Source organism: Oncorhynchus tshawytscha, unplaced genomic scaffold (assembly GCF_018296145.1).
Source record: "Oncorhynchus tshawytscha isolate Ot180627B unplaced genomic scaffold, Otsh_v2.0 Un_contig_7700_pilon_pilon, whole genome shotgun sequence".
NCBI lineage: Eukaryota > Metazoa > Chordata > Actinopteri > Salmoniformes > Salmonidae > Oncorhynchus > Oncorhynchus tshawytscha.
In genome coordinates, this window is record NW_024608142.1 from 20,001 (window position 1) to 47,795 (window position 27,795).

General features: G+C 47.0%; 1 protein-coding gene across 1 annotated transcript in view; it reads left to right on the top strand.

The window, feature by feature from the left end:
* LOC121843300 (carbohydrate sulfotransferase 15-like) overlaps window positions 1-18,813 on the top strand; it is a 27,738-nt gene extending 8,925 nt beyond the window's left edge. The window contains exons 4-6 of the mRNA XM_042312890.1: window positions 6,221-6,367; window positions 10,127-10,289; window positions 18,585-18,813. Of these exons, the coding sequence (XP_042168824.1) occupies window positions 6,221-6,367; window positions 10,127-10,289; window positions 18,585-18,789 (515 nt within the window). The 3' untranslated portion in view covers window positions 18,790-18,813. The remainder of the gene's footprint in view (window positions 1-6,220; window positions 6,368-10,126; window positions 10,290-18,584) is intronic.
* Window positions 18,814-27,795: the final 8,982 nt, after the last annotated feature.

Sequence of the window (27,795 nt, forward strand, 5' to 3'; positions counted from 1 at the left end):
ACACCAATACAGAAAATACTAACTTTTCATCTTTACAGTTTGAACAATTTCAGTGACTTCATACAAAGTAATATTTTCTTCAAAGAAAAGAGTGACATTCTTTCACATAATTTATTAACATTTTTAGAACATAACAATTCTTTAAGGTAAATTAAAATTAGCAGTTTGCTTCAATAGTCTGTAGTAATTTACGGAATTACAGTAATGAGAAAAAAAAGGTGTTTCTCTCGAGCGGTACAGTGTACAACTGTTTCATTGTAACTTGGTGTTTCTTTAGGACTCGAGCAATAGCTGTTGTGCTGACAGAATTAACATTTTCAAATATATCATTATCAGCCAGCACTCTATCTTGAATCTCCCGCAGTTTTATTGCATTGTTGACAACAACCATGTCAACAATAGCATTTTCCTGCGCATCTCAAAATATTTTTCCTCTTCCCCCTGTTGGGGGCAGACTTTGGGTCCTGTTGTAAAAATATATTTTACAGTCAAACTTACTGTAATATATATCTGTGTAAATATTCTATAATTGCAATACAAAATAGATTCCTGTAATGTTTTCATTTACTGTAAGGATGTAACTCTCACCTGTTTGCATGATGGAAAATTCGCATTACAGATGCCACTGTGGATCTTTGCAGATTGGGTTGCACCCTCAACCCTGCCTCTCTCAATGAGAGACCATGGTTCACGACATGGTCTATAAGTGTAGCCCTTATTTAATCTGAAATAACAGCTCTTTGTCTTCTTTGTCTTCCTCCACGCACCCGCCCTCTCCCTGCCACCCTTCTCCCTCCACCAACCCATCTTCCTTGTTCCATTTCCCTAATGAGTCTTTCTGAGCTCTACCTATATATACTGTAATATGTGTGTGTGTTCACTAACAAGTCTAAAACAAGACACCTGCTTAGCCTTTCAGCTGAAATTGCAATCAACAGTGTTTGAAAGGCACAAGGCTGAAATCTATTCCGTTTTGAATGTGTGGTTCACAGTTTTGACAGCAGTGTGTTAGCATTTGAACAAAGTGCTGTAAATCCACAGTGTTGTGCAGGTTGTGGTTAAAGTCATGGGATAAGTGTGTAGAGTTTTGAAAACTGTGTTCACTGAGGGTATTTGACAGGGTGAGAGGGTTGAAGGGTTGCAATGAAAAACGAACTAGAGTTTGGTCCACATGAACTGCTGCTGTGCAGACTGTAGTTAGAGTTTTGCACATGTGACTCCAGTTGTGTCCACTGTCGTTTAGCAATCGAAAAAAACTGTAATCAGGAAACCTCTTTCCTTCATTCTTTACTTTCAGCTTGTAATGGGTATTTGACAGGGTATTTGACAGGGTATCTGACAGGGTATTTGACAGGGTATTTGACAGGGTATTTGACAGGGTATTTGACAGGGTATTTGACAGGGTATCTCACAGGGTATTTCACAGGGTATTTGACAGGGTATTTGACAGGGTATTTTCAAGGTATCGTGCTTCTCAAGAAAACTGCATTCAGACCATTTTAGATGATAATGTTTCACAGTTTTTTTCCCGGTACAGTAGGCCCCAGTCATCATTACTCAGAGCCGGTTTCTTTCCTGATACAGTAGGCCCCAGTCATCATTACTCAGAGCCGGTTTATTTCCTGATACAGTAGGCCCCAGTCATCATTACTCAGAGCTGGTTTCTTTCCTGATACAGTAGGCCCCAGTCGTCATTACTCAGAGCTGGTTTCTTTCCTGATACAGTAGGCCCCAGTCATCATTACTCAGAGCTGGTTTCTTTCCTGATACAGTAGGCCCCAGTCGTCATTACTCAGAGCTGGTTTCTTTCCTGATACAGTAGGCCCCAGTCATCATTACTCAGAGCTGGTTTCTTTCCTGATACAGTAGGCCCCAGTCATCATTACTCAGAGCTGTTTTCTTTCCTGATACAGTAGGCCCCAGTCGTCATTACTCAGAGCAGGCTCTTCTTAATATAGTATATGTTGTGCATTCAGAAAGTATTCAGACCCCTTCTCTTTTTCCACATTTTGTTACGTTACAGCCTTATTCTAAAATGGATTAAATTGTTTTGTTCCCTCATCAATCTACACACAATACCCCATAATGACATCACAATACCCTATAATGACATCACAATACCCCATGATGACATCACAATACCCCATAATGACATCACAATACCCCATATTGACATCCCAATACCCCATAATGACATCACAATACCCCATAATGACATCACAATACCCCATAATGACATCACAATACATCACAATACCCCATATTGACATAATGACATCACAATACCCCATATTGACATCACAATACCCCATAATGACATCACAATACCCCATAATGACATCACAATACCCCATATTGACATCACAATACCCCATAATGACATCACAATACCCCATAATGACATCACAATACTCCATATTGACATCACAATACCCCATATTGACATCACAATACCCCATAATGACATCACAATACCCCATACTGACATCACAATACCCCATAACGACATCACAATACCCCATAATGACATCACAATACCCCATAATGACATCACAATACCCCATGACATCACAATACCCCATAATGACATCACAATACCCCATAATGACATCACAATACCCCATAATAACAAAGCAAAAACAGGTTTTTAGACATTTTTGCAAAGTTATTAAAAATAATAAAGTTAAATATCACATTTACATATATATTCAGACCCTTTACTCAGTACTTTGTTGACCTCCAGGGGGCCCTGACCTCCAGGGGCCCTGACCTCCAGGGGGCCCTGACCTCCAGGGGCCCTGACCTCCAGGGGGCCCTGACCTCCAGGGGGCCCTGACCTCCAGTAGAATTGCAGGATATTTGTTTTAAAACATAAATGTTTCTTTCCACCATCAAGAGGGGGGCCATTAAAATGTTTTGCTGTGAGGTGGGGGGCCCCCCCAAACAAAAATGTTCTTAGGGCCCCCAAACGGCAAGAGCCGACCCTGACCTTACGTTGGGGATGTGGCCAAAGCCACTAAAAACTGACAGAGCATTAGTCTTTGAAGCTCTATTGCAGTGTGCCGTGCAGGTGTGTGTGTGTTGCTCTGGATAAGAGTATCTGCTGGGGGGCTTGGGTGTATGGGTGTGTATGTGCCGTGCGGGTGTGTGTGTGGAGAATAAATTGACCAACGGTTCCCTGTTGTTTCCTGTTGTGATGGTATTGCATCATTAGATATCCTGTCAAATGCTACAGTACAAATCCAACTCTGTGTGTGTGTGTGTGTGTGTGTGCGTGTCTGTGTGTGTGTGTGTGTGTGTGTGTGCGTGTCTGTGTGTGTGTGTGTGTGTGTGTGTGTATATATATATATACAGAGGTGGAAGTTATGAACACACACAGATTTAATAACCTGTTGTCCCCATCTGGGGACGTTGAGGATTGTGTTGAGTTCATCACTCTGTGTAATACTCTGTCATGTGCTGTTCTCGCCATGTGCCTCTGTAATGGGAAAAGGCTAGCAGCCGCCACAGATGGGACTATATGGGAAGTTGTAGGTGTGTGAAAACAGAACAGGAAGTCATGGTGAAATCCCAGTTGACCTGAATGGGAAGAAACTGAACTTGAAAACCTCTTCAAAACAGGAAATTAGATTTGCGGCTTTTGGCGAGAGGAATTTAGTGATACTCATCCTTCCCCCCCCTCTCTCTCTCTCTTCCTCTCTCTTTCCCTCTCTCTCTCTCTTCCTCTCTCTTTCCCTCTCTCTCCCTCTCTCTCTTCCTCTCTCTCTTCCCTCTCTTCTCTCTCTCTCTCTCTCTCTCTCTCTCTTTCTCGCTCTCTCTCTCCCCTTCCCTCTCTTTTTTTCCTTCTCTCTCTCTCTCTCTCTCCCTCTCTCTCTCTCCCTCTTCCTCTTTCTCTTCCTCTCTCTCTCTCCCTCCCTCTCCTTCTCCCCTCTCTCTACGATAATGACATTTTACTGTTTGCATCTGGCCCATCTAGTGGATATGGCTCAGTTCTGCCTCCAGTCTCATGACAATCCCGTCACCCTGCTAACAAGACCGTGTACTGCAACCGAGCATCAGGATACCCTCATTGTTATTCAGGGACACTGAAGATGAGAAATCCTACAAGTGTTGTGAGGATTTACAATCCAAGGTGTTTATTGTGTAATAGGGTAGTCGTTTATACTGTCGAACCACAAAGTCTCTAATTCTGAGCTCAGCCTCTAATCCTGTGGAAAACTAACTGTAGTGTTATACTGTATGAAAACCTCTATGTTACGGCTCTCTTCTATCTCCTCCTCTGACGAAGAGGTAGACCAAGGATCGGACCAAAATGCCGTGAATAAAACGACAAAAATACAAAAATAAGAAACAGAACGTGAAAACCAATACAGCCTATCTGGTGAATACAAACACACTGAGACAGGAACAATCACCCACAAACACACAGTGAAACCCAGGCTACCTAAATATGGTTCCCAATCAGAGACAACGAGAATCACCTGACTCTGATTGAGAACCTCAGGCAGCCATAGACTATGCTAGACACCCTTACTCAGCCACAATCCCAATACCTACTAAAACCCCCAATACCACAACACAATACAAAATAACCCCATGTCATACCCTGGCCTGACCAAATAATTATATAAACACAAAATACTAAAACCAGGGCGTGACACTCTAATCCTGGGCTCAGCCTCTAATCCTGTGGATAACTAACTGTAGTGTTATACTGTATGAAAGCCTCTAATTCTGAGCTCAGCCTCTAATCCTGGGGAAAACTAACTGTAGTGTTATACTGTATGAAAGCCTCTAATTCTGAGCTCAGCCTCTAATCCTGGGGAAAACTAACTGTAGTGTTATACTGTATGAAAGCCTCTAATCCTGGGGAAAACTAACTGTAGTGTTATACTGTATGAAAGCCTCTAATCCTGAGCTCAGCCTCTAATCCTGGGGATAACTAACTGTAGTGTTATACTGTATGAAAGCCTCTAATCCTGGGGAAAACTAACTATAGTGTTATACTGTATGTATATCTCCCAAATGGATCCCTATTCTCAATAGGCACTTGTCAAAAGGAGTGCACTACCTAGGGGACAAGGAGTGCACTACCTAGGGGGAAAGGGGTGCACTACCTAGGGGACAAGGAGTGCACTACCTAGGGGACAAGGAGTGCACTACCTAGGGGACAAGGAGTGCACTACCTAGGGGACAAGGAGTGCACTACTTGGGGAAAAGGAGTGCACTACCTAGGGGAAAAGGAGTGCACTACCTAGGGGAAAAGGAGTGCACTACCTAGGGGAAAAGTAGTGCACTACCTAGGGGAAAAGTAGTGCACTACCTAGGGGACAAGGAGTGCACTACCTAGGGGAAAAGTAGTGCACTACCTAGGGGACAAGGAGTGCACTACCAAGGGGACAAGGAGTGCACTACCTAGGGGAAAGTAGTGCACTACCTAGGGGAAAAGGATTCCATTTGGAACACAACCTAGGTGTATAATCATATCAGTCTGTTGATAACAGTGCAACAGTATGTCACCTGGCCCTGCGGCTCTCAGGCTACAGTCTGGTACTTCTGTTTCACTGTGACGAGAAACATACTCCTGTACCTGTATAGATCAAGCTGACCCTGTGGGTTTACGTGAAGCACAACATGTCCCTGTATAGATCAAGCTGACCTTGTGGGTTTACGTGAAGCACAACATGTCAGGTAGTGCTTTGACCTGGACTAAAACTGTAGACCGGCTGAGCGGTTTTAGTGTCTATGAAGGACTTGACAGGAGACGTTTCCTAATGTTGCTTTCTCACTCTATTTTTCTATTCCTCTCTCATTCTTTGTCTATCATTCTCTCTCTGTTCCCTCCCTCCCTCCCCTCCCTCCCTCCCTCCCTCCCTCCCTCCCTCCCTCCCTCCCTCCCTCCCTCCCTCCCTCCCTCCCTCCCTCCCTCTCTCTCCCTCCCTCCCTCCCTCCCCCTCCCTCCCTCCCCCTCCCTCCCCCCCTCCCTCCCTCCCTCCCTCCCTCCCTCCCTCCCTCCCTCCCTCCCTCCCTCCCTCCCTCCCTCCCTCCCTCCCTCCCTCCCTCCCTCCCTCTCCTCCCTCCCTCTCTTCTCTCCCTCCTCCCTCTCCTCCTCCTCCCTCCCTCCCTCCCTCCCTCCCCCCCCCTCCCCCCTCCCTCCCTCCCTTTCTTCTCCTCCCTCCCTCTCCCTCCCTCCCTCCCTCTCTCCTCCCTCCCTCCCCAGGTATAATCCGTCTGAGTGAGGGGTTCCATGACCGTTACCCAGTGGAAGACTATTTGGATCTGTTTGACCTGGCAGCCTATCAGATCCAAGACAACCTGATGGGAAACGCCCACTCAGGAGCGCCAGAGCAACACAACATCATCATAGGTAAAACTCCTTTAATATCAACACAACATCATCATAGGTAAAACTCCTTTAATATCAACACAACATCATCATAGGAAACACCTTCGGAAGTCGATTAAGGCAGCCCCCTCCCCACACCTCTCTGATTCTCTATGATTCTGACTCCCTCCCTCGCTCACTCCCTCGCTCACTCCCTCCCTCCCTCCCTCCCTCCCTCCCTCCCTCCCTCCCTCCCTCCCCTCCCTCCCTCCCTCCCTCCCCCTCCCTCCCTCCCTCATTCCCTCCCTCTCTTCCTCCACCAGTCCATCTTCTGATTTATGACTTTAATATAGCAAAAGTAGTCTTGCCTCACACTGAGTTGTTGTATTGAGCCCCAGCTACCAGTTACCAGCTTCCAGTTACCAGCTACCAGCTTCCAGCTACCAGCTACCAGCTTCCAGCTACCAGCTACCAGCTACCAGCTAACAGCTAACAGCTACCAGCTACCAGCTACCAGCTACCAGCTTCCAGCTACCAGCTCCCAGCTAACAGCTAACAGCTACCAGCTACCAGCTTCCAGCTACCAGCTTCCAGCTACCAGCTCCCAGCTCCCAGCTAACAGCTAACAGCTAACAGCTACCAGCTAACAGCTACCAGCTACCAGTTACCAGCTATGAGCTAACAGCTAACAGCTACCAGCTAACAGCTACCAGCTGCCAGCTACCAGCTAACAGCTAACAGCTACCAGCTAACAGCTACCAGCTAACAGCTACCAGCTAACAGTTTAGTAAGCCAGCTGGTCAACCCGTTTTATTCCTCTCTTTAAAGAACAAATCCTTCAGGGCTGAGGAGGAGCGTCCCAGAGACCTCTTCAGTATTCACACTGTGTCCTATCCTCGCAGAGGAGAGGAGAGAGGCTTGGAGAGCCCAGCGAAGTATAGGCCAACTGTGTCCTACCCTCGCAGAGGAGAGGAGAGAGGCTTGGAGAGCCCAGCGAAGTATAGGCCAACTGTGTCCTACCCTCGCAGAGGAGAGGAGAGAGGCTTGGAGAGCCCAGCGAAGTATAGGCCAACTGTGTCCTACCCTCGCAGAGGAGAGGAGAGAGGCTTGGAGAGCCCAGCGAAGTATAGGCCAACTGTGTCCTACCCTCGCAGAGGAGAGGAGAGAGGCTTGGAGAGCCCAGCGAAGTATAGGCCAACTGTGTCCTACCCTCGCAGAGGAGAGGAGAGAGGCTTGGAGAGCCCAGCGAAGTATAGGCAACTGTGTCCTACCCTCGCAGAGGAGAGAGGCTTGGAGAGCCCAGCGAAGTATAGGCCAACTGTGTCCTACCCTCGCAGAGGAGAGAGGCTTGGAAGCCCAGCGAAGTATAGGCCAACTGTGTCCTACCCTCGCAGAGGAGAGGAGAGAGGCTTGGAGAGCCCAGCGAAGTATAGGCCAACTGTGTCCTACCCTCGCAGAGGAGAGGAGAGAGGCTTGGAGAGCCCAGCGAAGTATAGGCCAACGGCCATAACCCTGGCCCCTAAACTCCTACACAACCCCCTGCCCAATTCAGGCCACCCTACGCCAAGAACATTACAATAGTTGAAAGTCATTTGCTCCGTGATTTTGATCACAGCTTCGATAATGAGCGAGGGAAAACGCTTGATTCTTTTACACTTTTTTGTTGTTGATTTTCAAAAAAAATAATGACCCGTTTTTCGTGATATCCATTTGCGATATCCATTTCCAGTTAAGATCTTGTCTCATCGCTGCAACTCCCAAACGGGCTCGGGAGAGGTCGAAGGTCGAGTCATGCGTCCTACGAAACATGACCCGCCAAACAGCGCTTCTTAACACCCGCCCGCTCAACCCGGAAGCCAGTCGCACCAATGTGGAAACGCAGTCCAACTGAAGACAGCCTGCAGGCGTCCGGCCCACCACAAGGAGTCGCTAGAGCGCAGTGAGCCAAGTAAAACCCCCCGCCCGGTCAAACCTTCCCCTAACCCAGACGGCACTGGGTCAATTGTGTGCCGCCCTATGGGATTCCCGATCACAGCCGGTTGTGACACAGCCTGGGACCGAACCCGGGTCTGTAGTGACGCCTCAAGCACTACGATGCAGTACCTGAGAATGCTGTGACACAGCCTGGAACCGAACCCGGGTCTGTAGTGACGCCTCAAGCACTTCGATGCAGTACCTTAGACCGCTTTGACAGCCTGGAACCGAACCCGGGTCTGTAGTGATGCCTCAAGTACTGCAGTACCTGAGAACGCTGTGACAGCCTGGAACCGAACCCGGGTCTGTAGTGACGCCTCAAGCACTGCGATGCAGTACCTGAGAACGCTGTGACACAGCCTGGAACCGAACCCGGGTCTGTAGTGACGCCTCAAGCACTGCGATGCAGTACCTTAGAATGCTGTGACACAGCCTGGAACCGAACCGCTATTAGTTCAACACTACAGTATTATAATGACAGCACATTGAAGGAGGACACTACAGTATTATAATGACAGCACATTGAAGGAGGACACTACAGTATTATAATGACAGGACGTTGAAGGAGGAGGACACTACAGTATTATAATGACAGCACATTGAAGGAGGAGAACACTACAGTATTATAATGACAGCACATTGAAGGAGAAGGACACTACAGTATTATAATGACAGCACATTGAAGGAGGAGGACACTACAGTATTATAATGACAGCACATTGAAGGAGGACACTACAGTATTATAATGACAGGACGTTGAAGGAGGAGAACACTACAGTATTATAATGACAGCACATTGAAGGAGGACACTACAGTATTATAATGACAGCACATTGAAGGAGGAGGACACTACAGTATTATAATGACAGGACGTTGGAGGAGGAGAACACTACAGTATTATAATGACAGGACGTTGAAGGAGGAGGACACTACAGTATTATAATGAAAGGACGTTGAAGGAGGACACTACAGTATTATAATGACAGGACGTTGAAGGAGGACACTACAGTATTATAATGACAGGACGTTGAAGGAGGAGGACACTACAGTATTATAATGACAGCACATTGAAGGAGGAGAACACTACAGTATTATAATGACAGCACATTGAAGGAGGAGGACACTACAGTATTATAATGACAGGACGTTGAAGGAGGAGAACACTACAGTATTATAATGACAGGACGTTGAAGGAGGACACTACAGTATTATAATGACAGGATGTTGAAGGAGAACACTACAGTATTATAATGACAGGACGTTGAAGGAGGAGGACACTACAGTATTATAATGACAGGACGTTGAAGGAGGACACTACAGTATTATAATGACAGGACGTTGAAGGAGGAGGACACTACAGTATTATAATGACAGGACGTTGAAGGAGGACACTACAGTATTATAATGACAGGACGTTGAAGGAGGAGAACACTACAGTATTATAATGACAGGACGTTGAAGGAGGAGGACACTACAGTATTATAATGACAGGACGTTGAAGGAGGACACTACAGTATTATAATGACAGGACGTTGAAGGAGGAGAACACTACAGTATTATAATGACAGGACGTTGAAGGAGGACACTACAGTATTATAATGACAGGACGTTGAAGGAGGAGAACACTAATATAAGGTGAAGAAGGGCATTAATGCTTTTCTCTGATTCATTTTCTGTCCTAACGGAGGAGGATTATATAGAAGCACTGTCCTCTCCAGCAAATACCTCAACAACTGTTCACACTGTATTCATGTTACTTCCTTTGTCTTGTTCATGCAAATCAATAAACCGTGTGTTTGTGTTTGTGTTTGTTTGTGTGTGTTCCAGGAGAGGCCAGTGCGTCCACCATGTGGGACAACAATGCCTGGGCGTATTTCTATGACAACTCGACTGAGGCGGAGGCGGAGCCACCCTTCCTCATCCAGGACTTTATCCACACCCTTCAGCCTGACGCAAGGTTCATCGTCATGCTCAGAGACCCTGTAGAGAGGTACTGTAACTGCTATTAATACTACTACTACTACCACTACTATTAATACTACTACTACCACTACTACCACTACTAATATTTCTACTACTACTACTATTAATACTACTACTATTAATACTACTACTACTACCATTACTACTACTACTACTACTACAATTAATACTACTACTACTATTACTATTAATACTACTACTACTACTACAATTAATAATGCCACTACTATTACTACTACTGCTACTACTATACTGCTACTACTGCTACTACTGCTGCTGCTGCTACTGCTACTGCTGCTACTGCTGCTGCTGCTGTTACTATTACTACTGCTACTACTGCTATTGCTATTAATGCTGCTGCTGCTGCTATGCTGCTGCTGCAGCTGCTGCTGCTAATGCTATTGCTACTGCTGCTGCTGCTGCTGCTGCTGCTGCTGCTGCTGCTGCTGCTGCTGCTGCTATACTGCTGCTGCTGCTACTGCTGCTATTACTATTAATGCTGCTGCTGCTGCTGTGCTGCTGCTGCTGTGCTGCTGCTGCTTCTGCTGCTACTGTCTACTACCACCACTGCTAATAATACTGCTGCTGCTATACTGCTACTACGACTAATACACTGCTGCTACTACTACCAACCACTGCTACTGCTATTGCTATTAATGCTACTACTACTGCTATGCTGCTGCTGCTGTTACTATTAATACTGCTGCTGCTGCTGTGCTGCTGCTGCTACTACTGCTACTGCTGCTGCTGCTACTGCTACTGTGCTGCTACTGCTAATGCTGCTGCTGATACTGCTGATACTACTGCTACTGTACTGCTACTGATACTGCTGATACTACTACTGCTACTGCTATACTACTACTGATACTACTGATACTACAACTGCTATACTACTACTACTGATACTACTACTACTGCTATACTACTACTGATACTACTGATACTACTACTACTACTATACTACTAATGATACTACTGATACTACTGCTACTACTACTACTACTGATACTGAGTATACTATAACTACTGCACTGATTACTACTGATACTACTACTACTACTACTACTGATACTACTGATACTACTACTATACTACTACTGATACTACTGATACTACTACTATTATACTACTACAGATACTACTGATACTACTACTACTATACTACTACTGATACTACTGATACTACTACTACTATACTACTACTACTATACTACTACTACTACTGCTACTAACCCTTCAGCATAAAGCTTGGTTCATGCTCAGAGACCCTGTAGAGAGGTGGGTCTGTCTGTCTCCATCTCTCCCTGTTTCTCCCTCTCTTTCTCTCCATCTCTCCCTGTTTCTCCCTCTCACTTTCTCTCCATCTCTCTCATTCTCTCCATCTCTCCCTGTTTCTCCCTCTCTTTCTCTCCATCTCTCCCTGTTTCTCCCTCTCACTTTCTCTCCATCTCTCTCATTCTCTCCATCTCTCCCTGTTTCTCCCTCTCTTTCTCTCCATCTCTCCCTGTTTCTCCCTCTCACTTTCTCTCCATCTCTCTTTCTCTCTCCATCTCTCCATCTCTCTCATTCTCTCCATCTCTCCCTGTTTCTCCCTCTCTTTCTCTCCATCTCTCCCTGTTTCTCCCTCTCACTTTCTCTCCATCTCTCTCATTCTCTCCATCTCTCCCTGTTTCTCCCTCTCTTTCTCTCCATCTCTCCCTGTATCTCCCTCTCTCTTTCTCTCCATCTCTCCCTGTATCTCCCTCTCTCTTTCTCTCCATCTCTCCCTGTTTCTCCCTCTCTCTTTCTCTCCATCTCTCTCATTCTCTCCATCTCTCCCTGTTTCTCCCTCTCTCTTTCTCTCCATCTCTCCCTGTTTCTCCCTCTCTCTTTCTCTCCATCTCTCTCATTCTCTCCATCTCTCCCTGTTTCTCCCTCTCTCTTTCTCTCCATCTCTCTCATTCTCTCCATCTCTCCCTGTTTCTCCCTCTCTCTTTCTCTCCATCTCTCCCTGTTTCTCCCTCTCTCTTTCTCTCCATCTCTCTCATTCTCTCCATCTCTCCCTGTTTCTCCCTCTCTCTTTCTCTCCATCTCTCTCATTCTCTCCATCTCTCCCTGTATCTCCTCTCTCTTTCTCTCCATCTCTCCATCTCTCTCTTTCTCTCCATCTCTCCCTGTATCTCCCTCTCTCATTCTCTCCATCTCTCTCATTCTCTCCATCTCTCCCTGTTTCTCCCTCTCTCTTTCTCTCCATCTCTCTCATTCTCTCCATCTCTCCCTGTTTCTCCCTCTCTCCATCTCTCCATCTCTCTCATTCTCTCCATCTCTCCCTGTATCTCCCTCTCTCTTTCTCTCCATCTCTCCATCTCTCTCATTCTCTCCATCTCTCCCTGTATCTCCCTCTCTCTTTCTCTCCATCTCTCCATCTCTCTCATTCTCTCCATCTCTCCATCTCTCTCATTCTCTCCATCTCTCCCTGTTTCTCCCTCTCTCATTCTCTCCATCTCTCCCTGTATCTCCCTCTCTCATTCTCTCCATCTCTCCATCTCTCTCATTCTCTCCATCTCTCCCTGTATCTCCCTCTCTCTTTCTCTCCATCTCTCTCATTCTCTCCATCTCTCCCTGTATCTCCCTCTCTCATTCTCTCCATCTCTCCCTGTATCTCCCTCTCTCTTTCTCTCCATCTCTCTCTTTCTCTCCATCTCTCCCTGTATCTCCCTCTCTCTTTCTCTCCATCTCTCCATCTCTCTCATTCTCTCCATCTCTCCCTGTATCTCCCTCTCTCTTTCTCTCCATCTCTCCATCTCTCTCATTCTCTCCATCTCTCCATCTCTCTCATTCTCTCCATCTCTCCCTGTTTCTCCCTCTCTCATTCTCTCCATCTCTCCCTGTTTCTCCCTCTCTCATTCTCTCCATCTCTCCCTGTATCTCCCTCTCTCTTTCTCTCTTTCTTTGCATCATTCTCTCCATCTCTCTCATTCTCTCCATCTCTCTCATTCTCTCCATCTCTCCCTGTTTCTCCCTCTCTCTTTCTCTCCATCTCTCTCATTCTCTCCATCTCTCCCTGTTTCTCCCTCTCTCTTTCTCTCCATCTCTCTCATTCTCTCCATCTCTCCCTGTATCTCCCTCTCTCTTTCTCTCCATCTCTCCATCTCTCTCATTCTCTCCATCTCTCCCTGTATCTCCATCTCTCATTCTCTCCATCTCTCCCTGTATCTCCCTCTCTCTTTCTCTCCATCTCTCTCATTCTCTCCATCTCTCCCTGTTTCTCCCTCTCACTTTCTCTCCATCTCTCCCTGTTTCTCCCTCTCTTTTCTCTCCATCTCTCCATCTCTCTCTTTCTCTCCATCTCTCCCTGTTTCTCCCTCTCTTTCTCTCCATCTCTCCCTGTTTCTCCCTCTCACTTTCTCTCCATCTCTCTCATTCTCTCCATCTCTCCCTGTTTCTCCCTCTCTCTTTCTCTCCATCTCTCTCATTCACTCCATCTCTCCCTGTTTCTCCCTCTCTCTTTCTCTCCATCTCTCTCATTCTCTCCATCTCTCCCTGTATCTCCCTCTCTCTTTCTCTCCATCTCTCCCTGTTTCTCCCTCTCTCTTTCTCTCCATCTCTCCCTGTTTCTCCCTCTCTCTTTCTCTCCATCTCTCTCATTCTCTCCATCTCTCCCTGTATCTCCCTCTCTTTCTCTCCATCTCTCTCATTCTCTCCATCTCTCTCATTCTCTCCATCTCTCCCTGTATCTCCCTCTCTCTTTCTCTCCATCTCTCCCTGTTTCTCCCTCTCTCTTTCTCTCCATCTCTCCCTGTTTCTCCCTCTCTCTTTCTCTCCATCTCTCTCATTCTCTCCATCTCTCCCTGTATCTCCCTCTCTCTTTCTCTCCATCTCTCCCTGTTTCTCCCTCTCTCCATCTCTCCCTGTTTCTCCCTCTCTCATTCTCTCCATCTCTCCCTGTTTCTCCCTCTCTCCATCTCTCCCTGTATCTCCCTCTCTCTTTCTCTCCATCTCTCCCTGTTTCTCCCTCTCTCTTTCTCTCCATCTCTCCCTGTTTCTCCCTCTCTCTTTCTCTCCATCTCTCTCATTCTCTCCATCTCTCCCTGTATCTCCCTCTCTCTTTCTCTCCATCTCTCCCTGTTTCTCCCTCTCTCTTTCTCTCCATCTCTCTCATTCTCTCCATCTCTCCCTGTTTCTCCCTCTCTCTTTCTCTCCATCTCTCTCATTCTCTCCATCTCTCCCTGTTTCTCCCTCTCTCTTTCTCTCCATCTCTCTCATTCTCTCCATCTCTCCCTGTTTCTCCCTCTCTCTTTCTCTCCATCTCTCCCTGTTTCTCCCTCTCTCTTTCTCTCCATCTCTCTCATTCTCTCCATCTCTCCCTGTTTCTCCCTCTCTCTTTCTCTCCATCTCTCTCATTCTCTCCATCTCTCCCTGTTTCTCCCTCTCTCTTTCTCTCCATCTCTCTCATTCTCTCCATCTCTCCCTGTTTCTCCCTCTCTCTTTCTCTCCATCTCTCTCATTCTCTCCATCTCTCCCTGTTTCTCCCTCTCTCATTCTCTCCATCTCTCCCTGTTTCTCCCTCTCTCCATCTCTCCCTGTTTCTCCCTCTCTCTTTCTCTCTTTCTTTGCATCATTCTCTCCATCTCTCCCTCCGGGGCCAAATCAGCTAGCTTTGGTCCATCTACCTCTCTGTTGATGCCCAACACACTGCACACATTACCATCACACACACACACACACACACACACACACACACACACACACACACACACACACACACACACACACACACACACACGAGCAGGGCAAACTCCATTCCAGATGTATTTCAGATTGAGACGTGCAGTTTGTTATAAAAGAGGAATTATGTTTCAGCTAATAGCTGAAGGCCTGGCAGCGTTCTCTATAAATTCAGACTAGTTTGTCTCTTGCTCTGACTGAACAGAGTTTCACTTCAGTGGATGTCTCAACTGGCTCACTTTAATTGGTTTTGTCTGTCAAATCACAGCAGCCAAGTCAAGGTAGAGAGGGAGGGGGAGGGAGGGAGGGAGGGAGAGAGAGAGGGAGAGAGGGAGGGGGAGAGGAGAGGGAGGGAGGGAGGGGGGAGAGAGAGGGAGGGAGGGAGGGAGGGGAGGGAGAGAGAGAGGAGGGAGGGAGGGGGGGGAGAGGAGAGGGAGGGAGGGAGGGAGGGAGGAGAGGAGGGAGGGAGGGAGAGGAGAGAGAGGGAGGGAGAGAGAGAGAGAGAGAGAGAGAGAGGGAGGGGAGAGAGAGAGGGAGGGAGGGAGGGAGAGAGAGAGAGAGAGAGAGAGAGAGAGAGAGAGGAGAGGGAGAGAGAGAGAGAGGGAGAGAGAGAGAGAGGGAGGGAGAGAGAGAGGGAGGGAGGGAGGGAGAGAGAGGGAGAGAGGAGGGGGGAGAGAGAGAGAGAGAGGGAGGGAGGAGGGGCAGAGAGAGTGTGTGTGTGTGTGTAACTAAATGTGTTTACAACCCCAGACACCACATGGGTTTTGGTGGCACGGATTGTAAGTCATGTTTGTTTGGGTTTTCGGCCTAATTCCAATAGGAGAGGTTAATCATTGAACCTACTGTACTTTGGAGAGGTTGTCTCTCATAGTACCGGAGTTGATGCTCATGACTTTGGTCGGGATTCAATCCAACCGTGGATAGTCGACAATGTGGCGCTTGGCTTTTAAAGGCAATTTCCAATTGAACACATCTGCAGCATTTACCATCCCTTTAAATATGGCCCTTTAAATATGGCCCTTTAAATATGGCCTTTTAAATATGGCCTTTAAATATGGCCCTTTAAATATGGCCTTTAAATATGGCCCTTTAAATATGGCCCTTTAAATATGGCCCTTTAAATATGGCCCTTTAAATATGGCCTTTTTAAAGCTGCATTGTCAACAACCAGCGATCAGATTGAATCCCAGTCTTGGTTGTTGTAGTTGTTGGTGATGTTGATGGTAGTGGTGTAGTTGTTGATGGTGGTGTTGATGTTGATGTCGATGGTGTTGGTGTTGTTGATGATGGTGTTGTTGTTGTTGTTGTTGGTGTTGTTGTAGTTGTTGGTGATGTTGATGGTAGGGGTGTTGTTGTAGTTGTTGATGGTGGTGTTGTAGTTGTTGATGGTGTTGGTGTTGTTGCTGGTGGTGGTGATGTTGATGTTGATGGTGGTGTTGTAGTTGTTGATGGTGGTGTTGTTGCTGGTGGTGGTGTTGTTGATGGTGTTGTTGTTGTTGTCGATGCCGTTGGTGATGTTGATGGTGTTGTTGTTGTTGATGGTGTTGGTGTTGTTGTTGATGGTGGTGTTGTTGTAGTTGATGGTGGTGTTGTTGTAGTTGATGGTGGTGTTGTTGATGTTGATGGTGGTGGTGTTGGTGTTGTTGTAGTTGTTGTTGATGTTGATGGTGGTGTTGTTGATGTTGATGGTGGTGGTGTTGTAGTTGATGGTGGTGGTGAGGTTGTTGTAGTTGATGTTGATGGTGGTGTTGTTGTAATTGATGGTGGTGTTGATGTTGGTGGTGTTGTTGTTGATGTTGATGGTGGTGGTGTTGATGGTGGTGTTGTTGTAGTTGATGGGGGTGTTGTTGATGGTGGTGTTGATGGTGGTGGTGTTGTTGTTGATGGTGGTGGTGTTGTTGTTGATGGTGGTGTTGGTGATGTTGATGGTGGTGTTGGTGATGTTGATGTTGATGGTGGTGTTGATGGTGGTGGTGTTGTTGTTGTTGTTGTTGATGGTGGTGTTGTTGTAATTGATGGTGGTGTTGATGGTGGTGGTGTTGTTGTAGTTGTTGGTGATGTTGATGGTGGTGCTGTTGTAGTTGATGGTGGTGTTGATGGGGGTTTTGTTGTAGTTGATGGTGGTGTTGTTGATGGTGGTGTTGTAGTTGTTGGTGATGTTGATGTAGTTGATGGTGGTGTTGTTGATGTTGATGGTGAGGTTGTTGTAGTTGATGTTGATGGTGGTGTTGATGGTGGTGGTGTTGTTGTAGTTGTTGGTGATGTTGATGGTGGTGCTGTTGTAGTTGTTGGTGATGTTGATGGTGGTGTTGTTGTAGTTGATGTTGATGGTGAGGTTGTTGTAGTTGATGTTGATGGTGGTGATGTTGATGGTGGTGTTGATGGTGGTGATGTTGATGGTGGTGATGTTGATGGTGGTGTTGATGGTGGTGTTGTTGGTGTTGATGGTGGTGTTGATGGTGGTGTTGATGGTGGTGTTGTTGGTGTTGTTGATGTTGGTGTTGTAGTTGTTGTTGATGTTGATGGTGATGTTGATGGTGGTGGTGATGTTGATGGTGGTGTTGTAGTTGATGGTGGTGTTGATGGTAGTGTTGTTGTAGTTGATGGTGGTGTTGATGGTGGTGTTGTTGATGTTGATGGTGGTGTTGTTGATGTTGATGATGGTGTTGATGGTGGTGTTGTTGATGGTGGTGTTGTTGATGTTGATGGTGGTGTTGATGGTGGTGTTGATGTTGATGGTGGTGTTGTTGATGGTGGTGTTGTTGTAGTTGATGGTGGTGTTGATGGTGTGTTGATGGTGGTGTTGATGGTGTTGTTGTAGTTGTTGGTGATGTTGATGGTGGTGGTGTTGATGTTGATGGTGGTGTTGTTGATGTTGGTGTTGTTGATGTTGATGGTGGTGTTGATGGTGGTGTTGATGGTGGTGTTGATGGTGTTGTTGTAGTTGTTGTTGATGGTGGTGGTGTTGATGTTGATGGTGGTGTTGTTGATGTTGGTGTTGTTGATGTTGATGGTGGTGATGTTGATGTTGATGTTGATGGTGGTGTTGGTGATGTTGGTGTTGTTGATGTTGATGGTGGTGGTGTTGATGGTGCTGTTGTAGTTGTTGGTGATGTTGATGGTGGTGTTGTTGATGGTGGTGTTGGTGATGTTGATGGTGGTGGTGTTGATGTTGATGGTGGTGTTGTTGATGTTGATGGTGGTGTTGGTGATGTTGATGGTGGTGTTGTTGATGGTGGTGTTGTTGATGGTGGTGTTGTTGATGTTGATTGTGGTGTTGTTGTAGTTGATGGTGGTGTTGTTGATGTTGATTGTGGTGGTGTTGATGGTGCTGTTGTAGTTGTTGGTGATGTTGATGGTGGTGTTGTTGATGCTGATGGTGGTGTTGTTGTAGTTGATGGTGGTGTTGATGGTGGTGTTGTTGATGCTGATGGTGGTGGTGTTGTAGGTGTTGGTGATGTTGATGTTGTTGTTTGTTGTCTCAGGTTGTACTCTGACTATCTCTACTTTGGGATCACTAATAAGTCTGCGGAGGATTTCCAGGACATGGTGTTGATGGTGTTGTTGATGTTGGTGTTGTTGTTTGTTGTCTCAGGTTGTACTCCGACTATCTCTACTTTGGGATCACTAATAAGTCTGCGGAGGATTTCCAGGACAAGGTGTCCGAGTCTCTCCAGCTTTTTGAAGGGTGCCTGACAGAGTACACCATGCGCTCCTGTGTGTACAACACTACGCTCAACAACGCCATGCCAGTGAGTAGCCTTCACCTTCTCCACATCCATTTGCTTTCTATGTTTTAACAGACTGACCATAACAGTCTAACTGTCCAGGTGAATGGGGAAGGGGGGGCGGGGTTCTGTGTGTGAGGGACAGACAGAAAGAAAGAGAGAATTCTCCTCCACTATTTCCTCCATTCTCTCCTCCATTCTCTCCTCCATTCTCTCCTCCATTCTCTCCTCCATTCTCTCCTCCATTCTCTCCTCTATTCTCCTCCATTCTCTCCATTCTCTCCTCCACTCTCCTCTGCTCTCTCCTCTATTCTCCTCCATTCTCTCCTCCGCTCTCTCCTCCATTCTCTCCTCCATTCTCTCCTCCACTCTCCTCCATTCTCTCCTCCATTCTCTCCTCTATTCTCCTCCATTCTCTCCTCCATTCTCTCCTCCATTCTCTCCTCCACTCTCCTCCATTCTCTCCTCTATTCTCCTCCATTCTCTCCTCCATTCTCTACTCCACTCTCCTCCATTCTCTCCTCTATTCTCCTCCCTTCTCTCCTCCATTCTCTCCTCCACTCTCCTCCATTCTCTCCTCCATTCTCTCCTCTATTATCCTCCATTCTCTCCTCTATTCTCCTGCATTATCTCCTCTATTCCCCTCCATTCTCCCCTCTATTCTCATCTATTCTCTCCTCTATTCTCCTCCATTCTCTCCATTCTCTCCTCCACTCTCCTCCGCTTTCTCCTCTATTCTCCTCCGCTCTCTCCTCCATTCTCTCCTCCATTCTCTACTCCACTCTCCTCCATTCTCTCCTCTATTCTCCTCCCTTCTCTCCTCCATTCTCTCCTCCATTCTCTCCTCTATTCTCCTCCATTCTCTCCTCTATTCTCCTCCATTCTCTCCTCCATTCTCTCCTCCACTCTCCTCTGCTCGTGCCTCCATTCTCTCCTCTATTCTCCTCCATTCTCTCCTCCATTCTCTCCTCTATTCTCCCCCATTCTCTCCTCCATTCTCTCCTCCATTCTATCCTTCATTCTCTCCCCATTCTCTCCTCCATTCTCTCCATTCTCTCCTCCACTCTCCTCCGCTCTCTCCTCTATTCTCCTCCGCTCTCTCCTCCCTTCTCTCCTCCATTCTCTCCTCTTTTCTCCTCCATTCTCTCCATTCTCTCCTCCACTCTCCTCCATTCTCTCCTCTATTCTCCTCCATTCTCTCCTCCATTCTCTCCTCCATTCTCTCCTCCATTCTCTCCTCTATTCTCCTCCATTCTCTCCTCCATTCTCTCCTCCATTCTCTCCTCTATTCTCCTCCATTCTCTCCCCCATTCTCTCCTCCATTCTCTCCTCTATTCTCCTCCATTCTCTCCTCCATTCTCCTCCATTCTCTCCTCCATTCTCTCCTCCATTCTCTCCTCTATTCTCCTCCATTCTCTCCTCCATTCTCTCCTCCATTCTCTCCTCTATTCTCCTCCATTCTCTCCTCCATTCTCTCCTCCATTCTCTCCTCCATTCTCTCCTCTATTCTCCTCCATTCTCTCCTCCACTCTCCTCCATTCTCTCCTCCACTCTCCTCCATCCTCTCCTCCATTCTCTCCTCCATTCTCACATCCATTCTCTCCTCCATTCTCTCCTCTATTCTCACCCCCATTCTCTCCTCCATTCTCTCCTCCATTCTCTCCTCTATTCTCCTCTATTCTCTCCTCCATTCTCTCCCCTATTCTCCTCCATTCTCTCCTCTATTCTCCTCCATTCTCCCCTCCATTCTCTCCTCCATTCTTTCCTCTATTCTCCTCCATTCTCTCCTCCATTCTCTCCTCTATTCTCCTCCATCCTCTCCTCCATTCTCTCCTCCATTCTCACCTCCATTCTCTCCTCCATTCTCTCCTCCATTCTCTCCTCCATTCTCTCCCCATTCTCTCCTCCATTCTCTCCTCCATTCTCTCCTCCATTCTCTCCTCCATTCTCTCCTCCATTCTTTCCTCTATTCTCCTCCATTCTCTCCTCCATTCTCTCCCCCATTCTCTCCTCCATTCTCTCCTCTATTCTCTCCTCCATTTTCTCCTCTATTCTCCTCCATTATCTCCTCTATTCTCCTCCATTCTCTCCTCCATTCTCTCCCCATTCTCTCCTCCATTCTCTCCTCTATTCTCTCCTCCATTCTCTCCTCTATTCTCCTCCATTCTTTCCTCTATTCTCCTGCATTCTCTCCTCCATTCTCTCCTCTATTCTCCTGCATTCTCTCCTCCATTCTCTCCTCTATTCTCCTCCATTCTCTCCTCCATTCTCTCCTCCATTCTCTCTCTATTCTCTCCTCTATTCTCTCCTCTATTCTCCTCCATTCTCTGATCTATTCTCCTCCATTCTCTCCTCCATTCTCTCCTCCATTCTCTCCTCTATTCTCTCCTCCATTCTCTCCTCTATTCTCTCCTCTATTCTCCTCCATTCTCTCCTCTATTCTCTCCTCTATTCTCCTCCATTCTCTCCTCTATTCTCCTCCATTCTCTCCCCCATTCTCTCCTCCATTCTCTCCTCTATTCTCTCCTCCATTTTCTCCTCTATTCTCCTCCATTATCTCCTCTATTCTCCTCCATTCTTTCCTCTATTCTCCTGCATTCTCTCCTCCATTCTCTCCTCCATTCTCTCCTCTATTCTCCTCCATTCTCTCCTCCATTCTCTCCTCCATTCTCTCCTCTATTCTCCTCCATTCTCTCCTCCATTCTTTCCTCTATTCTCCTCCATTCTCTCCTCCATTCTCTCCTCCATTCTCTCCTCTATTCTCCTCCATTCTCTCCTCCATTCTTTCCTCTATTCTCCTCCATTCTCTCCTCCATTCTCTCCTCCATTCTCTCCTCTATTCTCCTCCATTCTCTCCTCCATTCTTTCCTCTATTCTCCTCCATTCTCTCCTCCATTCTCTCCTCCATTCTCTCCTCCATTCTCTCCTCCATTCTCTCCTCCATTCTCTCCTCCATTCTTTCCTCTATTCTCCTCCATTCTTTCCTCTATTCTCCTCCATTCTCTCCTCCATTCTCTCCCCATTCTCTCCTCCATTCTCTCCTCCATTCTCTCCTCCATTCTTTCCTCTATTCTCCTCCATTCTCTCCTCCATTCTCTCCTCCATTCTCTCCTCTATTCTCCTCCATTCTCTCCTCCATTCTTTCCTCTATTCTCCTCCATTCTCTCCTCCATTCTCTCCTCCATTCTCTCCTCTATTCTCCTCCATTCTCTCCTCCATTCTCTCCTCCATTCTCTCCTCCATTCTCTCCTCCATTCTCTCCTCCATTCTCTCCTCTATTCTCCTCCATTCTCTCCTCCATTCTCTCCTCTATTCTCCTCCATTCTCTCCTCCATTCTCTCCTCCATTCTCTCCTCTATTCTCCTCCATTCTCTCCTCCATTCTCTCCTCCATTCTCTCCTCCATTCTCTCCTCCATTCTTTCCTCTATTCTCCTCCATTCTCTCCTCCATTCTCTCCTCCATTCTCTCCCCCATTCTCTCCTCCATTCTCTCCTCTATTCTCTCCTCCATTTTCTCCTCTATTCTCCTCCATTTTCTCCTCTATTCTCCTCCATTATCTCCTCCATTCTCTCCCCATTCTCTCCTCCATTCTCTCCTCTATTCTCTCCTCCATTCTCTCCTCTATTCTCCTCCATTCTTTCCTCTATTCTCCTGCATTCTCTCCTCCATTCTCTCCTCTATTCTCCTGCATTCTCTCCTCCATTCTCTCCTCTATTCTCCTCCATTCTCTCCTCCATTCTCTCCTCCATTCTCTCCTCTATTCTCCTCCATTCTCTCCTCCATTCTCTCCTCTATTCTCCTCCATTCTCTCCTCCATTCTCTCCTCCATTCTCTCCTCTATTCTCCTCCATTCTCTCCTCCATTCTTTCCTCTATTCTCTCCTCCATTCTCTCCTCTATTCTCTCCTCTATTCTCCTCCATTCTCTCCTCTATTCTCCTCCATTCTCTCCCCCATTCTCTCCTCCATTCTCTCCTCTATTCTCTCCTCCATTTTCTCCTCTATTCTCCTCCATTATCTCCTCTATTCTCCTCCATTCTCTCCTCTATTCTCCTCCATTCTTTCCTCTATTCTCCTGCATTCTCTCCTCCATTCTCTCCTCCATTCTCTCCTCTATTCTCCTGCATTCTCTCCTCCATTCTCTCCTCTATTCTCCTCCATTCTCTCCTCCATTCTCTCCTCCATTCTCTCCTCCATTCTCTCCTCTATTCTCCTCCATTCTCTCCTCCATTCTCTCCTCCATTCTTTCCTCTATTCTCCTCCATTCTCTCCTCCATTCTCTCCTCCATTCTCTCCTCTATTCTCCTCCATTCTCTCCTCCATTCTTTCCTCTATTCTCCTCCATTCTCTCCTCCATTCTCTCCTCCATTCTCTCCTCCATTCTCTCCTCCATTCTTTCCTCTATTCTCCTCCATTCTCTCCTCCATTCTCTCCTCCATTCTCTCCTCCATTCTCTCCTCCATTCTCTCCTCCATTCTTTCCTCTATTCTCCTCCATTCTCTCCTCCATTCTTTCCTCTATTCTCCTCCATTCTTTCCTCTATTCTCCTCCATTCTCTCCTCCATTCTCTCCTCCATTCTCTCCTCCATTCTTTCCTCTATTCTCCTCCATTCTCTCCTCCATTCTTTCCTCTATTCTCCTCCATTCTCTCCTCTATTCTCCTCCATTCTCTCCTCCATTCTTTCCTCTATTCTCTCCTCCATTCTCTCCTCCATTCTCTCCTCCATTCTCTCCTCCATTCTCACCTCCATTCTCTCCTCCATTCTCTCCTCTATTCTCACCTCCATTCTCTCCTCCATTCTCTCCCCATTCTCTCCTCCATTCTCTCCTCCATTCTCTCCTCCATTCTCTCCTCCATTCTCTCCTCCATTCTCTCCTCCATTCTCTCCTCTATTCTCTCCTCCATTCTCTCCTCCATTCTCTCCTCCATTCTCTCCTCCATTCTCTCCTCCATTCTCTCCTCCATTCTCTCCTCTATTCTCCTCCATTCTCTCCTCCATTCTCTCCTCCATTCTCTCCTCCATTCTCTCCTCCATTCTCACCTCCATTCTCTCCTCCATTCTCTCCTCTATTCTCACCTCCATTCTCTCCTCCATTCTCTCCTCCATTCTCTCCTCTATTCTCCTCCATTCTCTCCTCCATTCTCTCCTCCATTCTCTCCTCCATTCTCTCCTCCATTCTCTCCTCCATTCTCTCCTCCATTCTCTCCCCATTCTCTCCTCCATTCTCTCCTCTATTCTCCTCCATTCTCTCCTCTATTCTCCTCCATTCTCTCCTCCATTCTCTCCTCCATTCTCTCCTCTATTCTCCTCCATTCTCTCCTCCATTCTCTCCTCCATTCTCTCCTCCATTCTCTCCCCCATTCTCTCCTCTATTCTCTCCTCCATTCTCTCCTCCATTCTCTCCTCTATTCTCCTCCATTCTCTCCTCTATTCTCCTCCATTCTCTCCTCCATTCTCTCCTCCATTCTCTCCTCTATTCTCCTCCATTCTCTCCTCCATTCTCTCCTCCATTCTCTCCTCCATTCTCTCCCCATTCTCTCCTCTATTCTCTCCTCCATTCTCTCCTCCATTCTCTCCTCCATTCTCTCCTCTATTCTCCTCCATTCTCTCCTCCATTCTCTCCTCTATTCTCCTCCATTCTCTCCTCCATTCTCTCCTCCATTCTCTCCTCCATTCTCTCCTCTATTCTCTCCTCTATTCTCTCCTCTATTCTCCTCCATTCTCTGATCTATTCTCCTCCATTCTCTCCTCCATTCTCTCCTCCATTCTCTCCTCCATTCTCTCCTCTATTCTCTCCTCTAGTCTCCTCCATTCTCTGATCTATTCTCCTCCATTCTCTCCTCCATTCTCTCCTCCATTCTCACCTCCATTCTCTCCTCCATTCTCTCCTCCATTCTCTCCTCTAATCTCCTCCATTCTCTCCTCTATTCTCCTCCATTCTCTCCTCCATTCTCTCCTCTAATCTCCTCCATTCTCTCCTCCATTCTCTCCTCTAATCTCCTCCATTCTTTCCTCTATTCTCCTCCATTCTCTCCTCCATTCTTTCCTCTATTCTCCTCCATTCTCTCCTCCATTCTCTCCTCCATTCTCTCCTCCATTCTCTCCTCCATTCTCTCCTCTTCTCCTCCATTCTTTCCTCTATTCTCCTCCATTCTCTCCTCCATTCTCTCCTCCATTCTCTCCTCCATTCTCTCCTCCATTCTCTCCTCCATTCTCTCCTCTATTCTCCTCCATTCTCTCCTCTATTCTCCTCCATTCTCTCCTCTATTCTCCCCTCCATTCTCTCCTCCATTCTCTCCTCCATTCTCTCCTCTATTCTCACCTCCATTCTCTCCTCCATTCTCTCCTCTATTCTCCTCCATTCTCTCCTCCATTCTCTCCTCCATTCTCTCCTCCATTCTCTCCTCCAGTCTCTCCTCCATTCTCTCCTCCATTCTCTCCTCCATTCTCTCCCCCATTCTCTCCTCTATTCTCTCCTCTATTCTCCTCCATTCTCTGATCTATTCTCCTCCATTCTCTCCTCCATTCTCACCTCCATTCTCTCCTCCATTCTCTCCTCCATTCTCTCCTCTAATCTCCTCCATTCTCTCCTCCATTCTCTCCATCATTCTCTCCTCCATCCTCTCCTCCATTCTCTCCTCCATTCTCTCCTCCATTCTCTCCTCCATTCTCTCCTCTATTCTCCTCCATCCTCTCCTCCATTCTCTCCTCCATTCTCTCCTCCATTCTCTCCTCCATTCTCCTCCATTCTCTCCTCCATTCTCTCCTCTATTCTCCTCCATCCTCTCCTCCATTCTCTCCTCCATTCTCTCCTCCATTCTCCTCCATTCTCTCCTCCATTCTCTCCTCCATTCTCTCCTCTATTCTCCTCCATTCTCTCCTCCATTCTCTCCTCCATTCTCCTCCATTCTCTCCTCCATTCTCTCCTCCATTCTCTCCTCTATTCTCCTCCATCCTCTCCTCCATTCTCTCCTCCATTCTCTCCTCCATTCTCTCCTCTATTCTCCTCCATCCTCTCCTCCATTCTCTCCTCCATTCTCTCCTCCATTCTCTCCTCCATCCTCTCCTCCATTCTCTCCTCCATTCTCTCCTCCATTCTCTCCTCCATTCTCTCCTCCATTCTCTCTCTCCTCCATTCTGTCCTCTATTCTCCTCCATTCTCTCCTCTATTCTCCTCCATTCTCTTCTCCTCTCTCCTCCATTCTCTCCTCCATTCTCTCAACCATTCTCTCCTCCTCTCTCCTCCATTCTCTACTCCATTCTCTCAACCATTCTCTCCTCCTCTCTCCTCCATTCTCTCCTCCATTCTCTCCTCTATTCTCCTCCATTCTCTCCTCCTCTCTCCTCCATTCTCTCCTCCATTCTCTCCTCCATTCTTTCCACTATTCTCCTCCATTCTCTCCTCCATTCTCTCCTCCATTCTCCTCCATTCTCTCCTCCATTCTTTCCTCTATTCTCCTCCATTCTCTCCTCCATTCTTTCCTCTATTCTCCTCCATTCTCTCCTCTATTCTCTCCTCTATTCTCTCCTCTATTCTCCTCCATTCTCTCCTCTATTCTCCTCCATTCTCTCCTCCATTCTCTCCTCCATTCTCTCCTCTATTCTCCTCCATTCTCTCCTCCATTCTTTCCTCTATTCTCTCCTCCATTCTCTCCTCCATTCTCTCCTCCATTCTCTCCTCCATTCTCACCTCCATTCTCTCCTCCATTCTCTCCTCTATTCTCACCTCCATTCTCTCCTCCATTCTCTCCCCATTCTCTCCTCCATTCTCTCCTCCATTCTCTCCTCCATTCTCTCCTCCATTCTCTCCTCCATTCTCTCCTCCATTCTCTCCTCTATTCTCCTCCATCCTCTCCTCCATTCTCTCCTCCATTCTCTCCTCCATTCTCTCCTCCATTCTCTCCTCCATTCTCTCCTCTATTCTCCTCCATTCTCTCCTCCATTCTTCTCCATTCTCTCCTCCATTCTCTCCTCCATTCTCTCCTCCATTCTCTCCTCCATTCTCTCCTCCATTCTCACCTCCATTCTCTCCTCCATTCTCTCCTCTATTCTCACCTCCATTCTCTCCTCCATTCTCTCCTCCATTCTCTCCTCTATTCTCCTCCATTCTCTCCTCCATTCTCTCCTCCATTCTCTCCTCCATTCTCTCCTCCATTCTCTCCTCCATTCTCTCCTCCATTCTCTCCCCATTCTCTCCTCCATTCTCTCCTCTATTCTCCTCCATTCTCTCCTCTATTCTCCTCCATTCTCTCCTCCATTCTCTCCTCCATTCTCTCCTCTATTCTCCTCCATTCTCTCCTCCATTCTCTCCTCCATTCTCTCCTCCATTCTCTCCCCCATTCTCTCCTCTATTCTCTCCTCCATTCTCTCCTCCATTCTCTCCTCCATTCTTTCCTCTATTCTCCTCCATTCTCTCCTCCAGTCTCTCCTCCATTCTCTCCTCCATTCTCTCCCCCATTCTCTCCTCCATTCTCTCCTCCATTCTCTCCTCTATTCTCTCCTCCATTCTCTCCTCTATTCTCTCCTCCATTCTCTCCTCCATTCTCTCCTCTATTCTCTCCTCTATTCTCTCCTCTATTCTCCTCCATTCTCTGATCTATTCTCCTCCATTCTCTCCTCCATTCTCTCCTCCATTCTCTCCTCTATTCTCTCCTCTATTCTCTCCTCTATTCTCCTCCATTCTCTGATCTATTCTCCTCCATTCTCTCCTCCATTCTCTCCTCCATTCTCACCTCCATTCTCTCCTCCATTCTCTCCTCCATTCTCTCCTCTAATCTCCTCCATTCTCTCCTCTATTCTCCTCCATTCTCTCCTCCATTCTCTCCTCCATTCTCTCCTCCATTCTCTCCTCTAATCTCCTCCATTCTTTCCTCTATTCTCCTCCATTCTCTCCTCCATTCTTTCCTCTATTCTCCTCCATTCTCTCCTCCATTCTCTCCTCCATTCTCTCCTCCATTCTCTCCTCCATTCTCTCCTCTTCTCCTCCATTCTTTCCTCTATTCTCCTCCATTCTCTCCTCCATTCTCTCCTCCATTCTCTCCTCCATTCTCTCCTCCATTCTCTCCTCCATTCTCTCC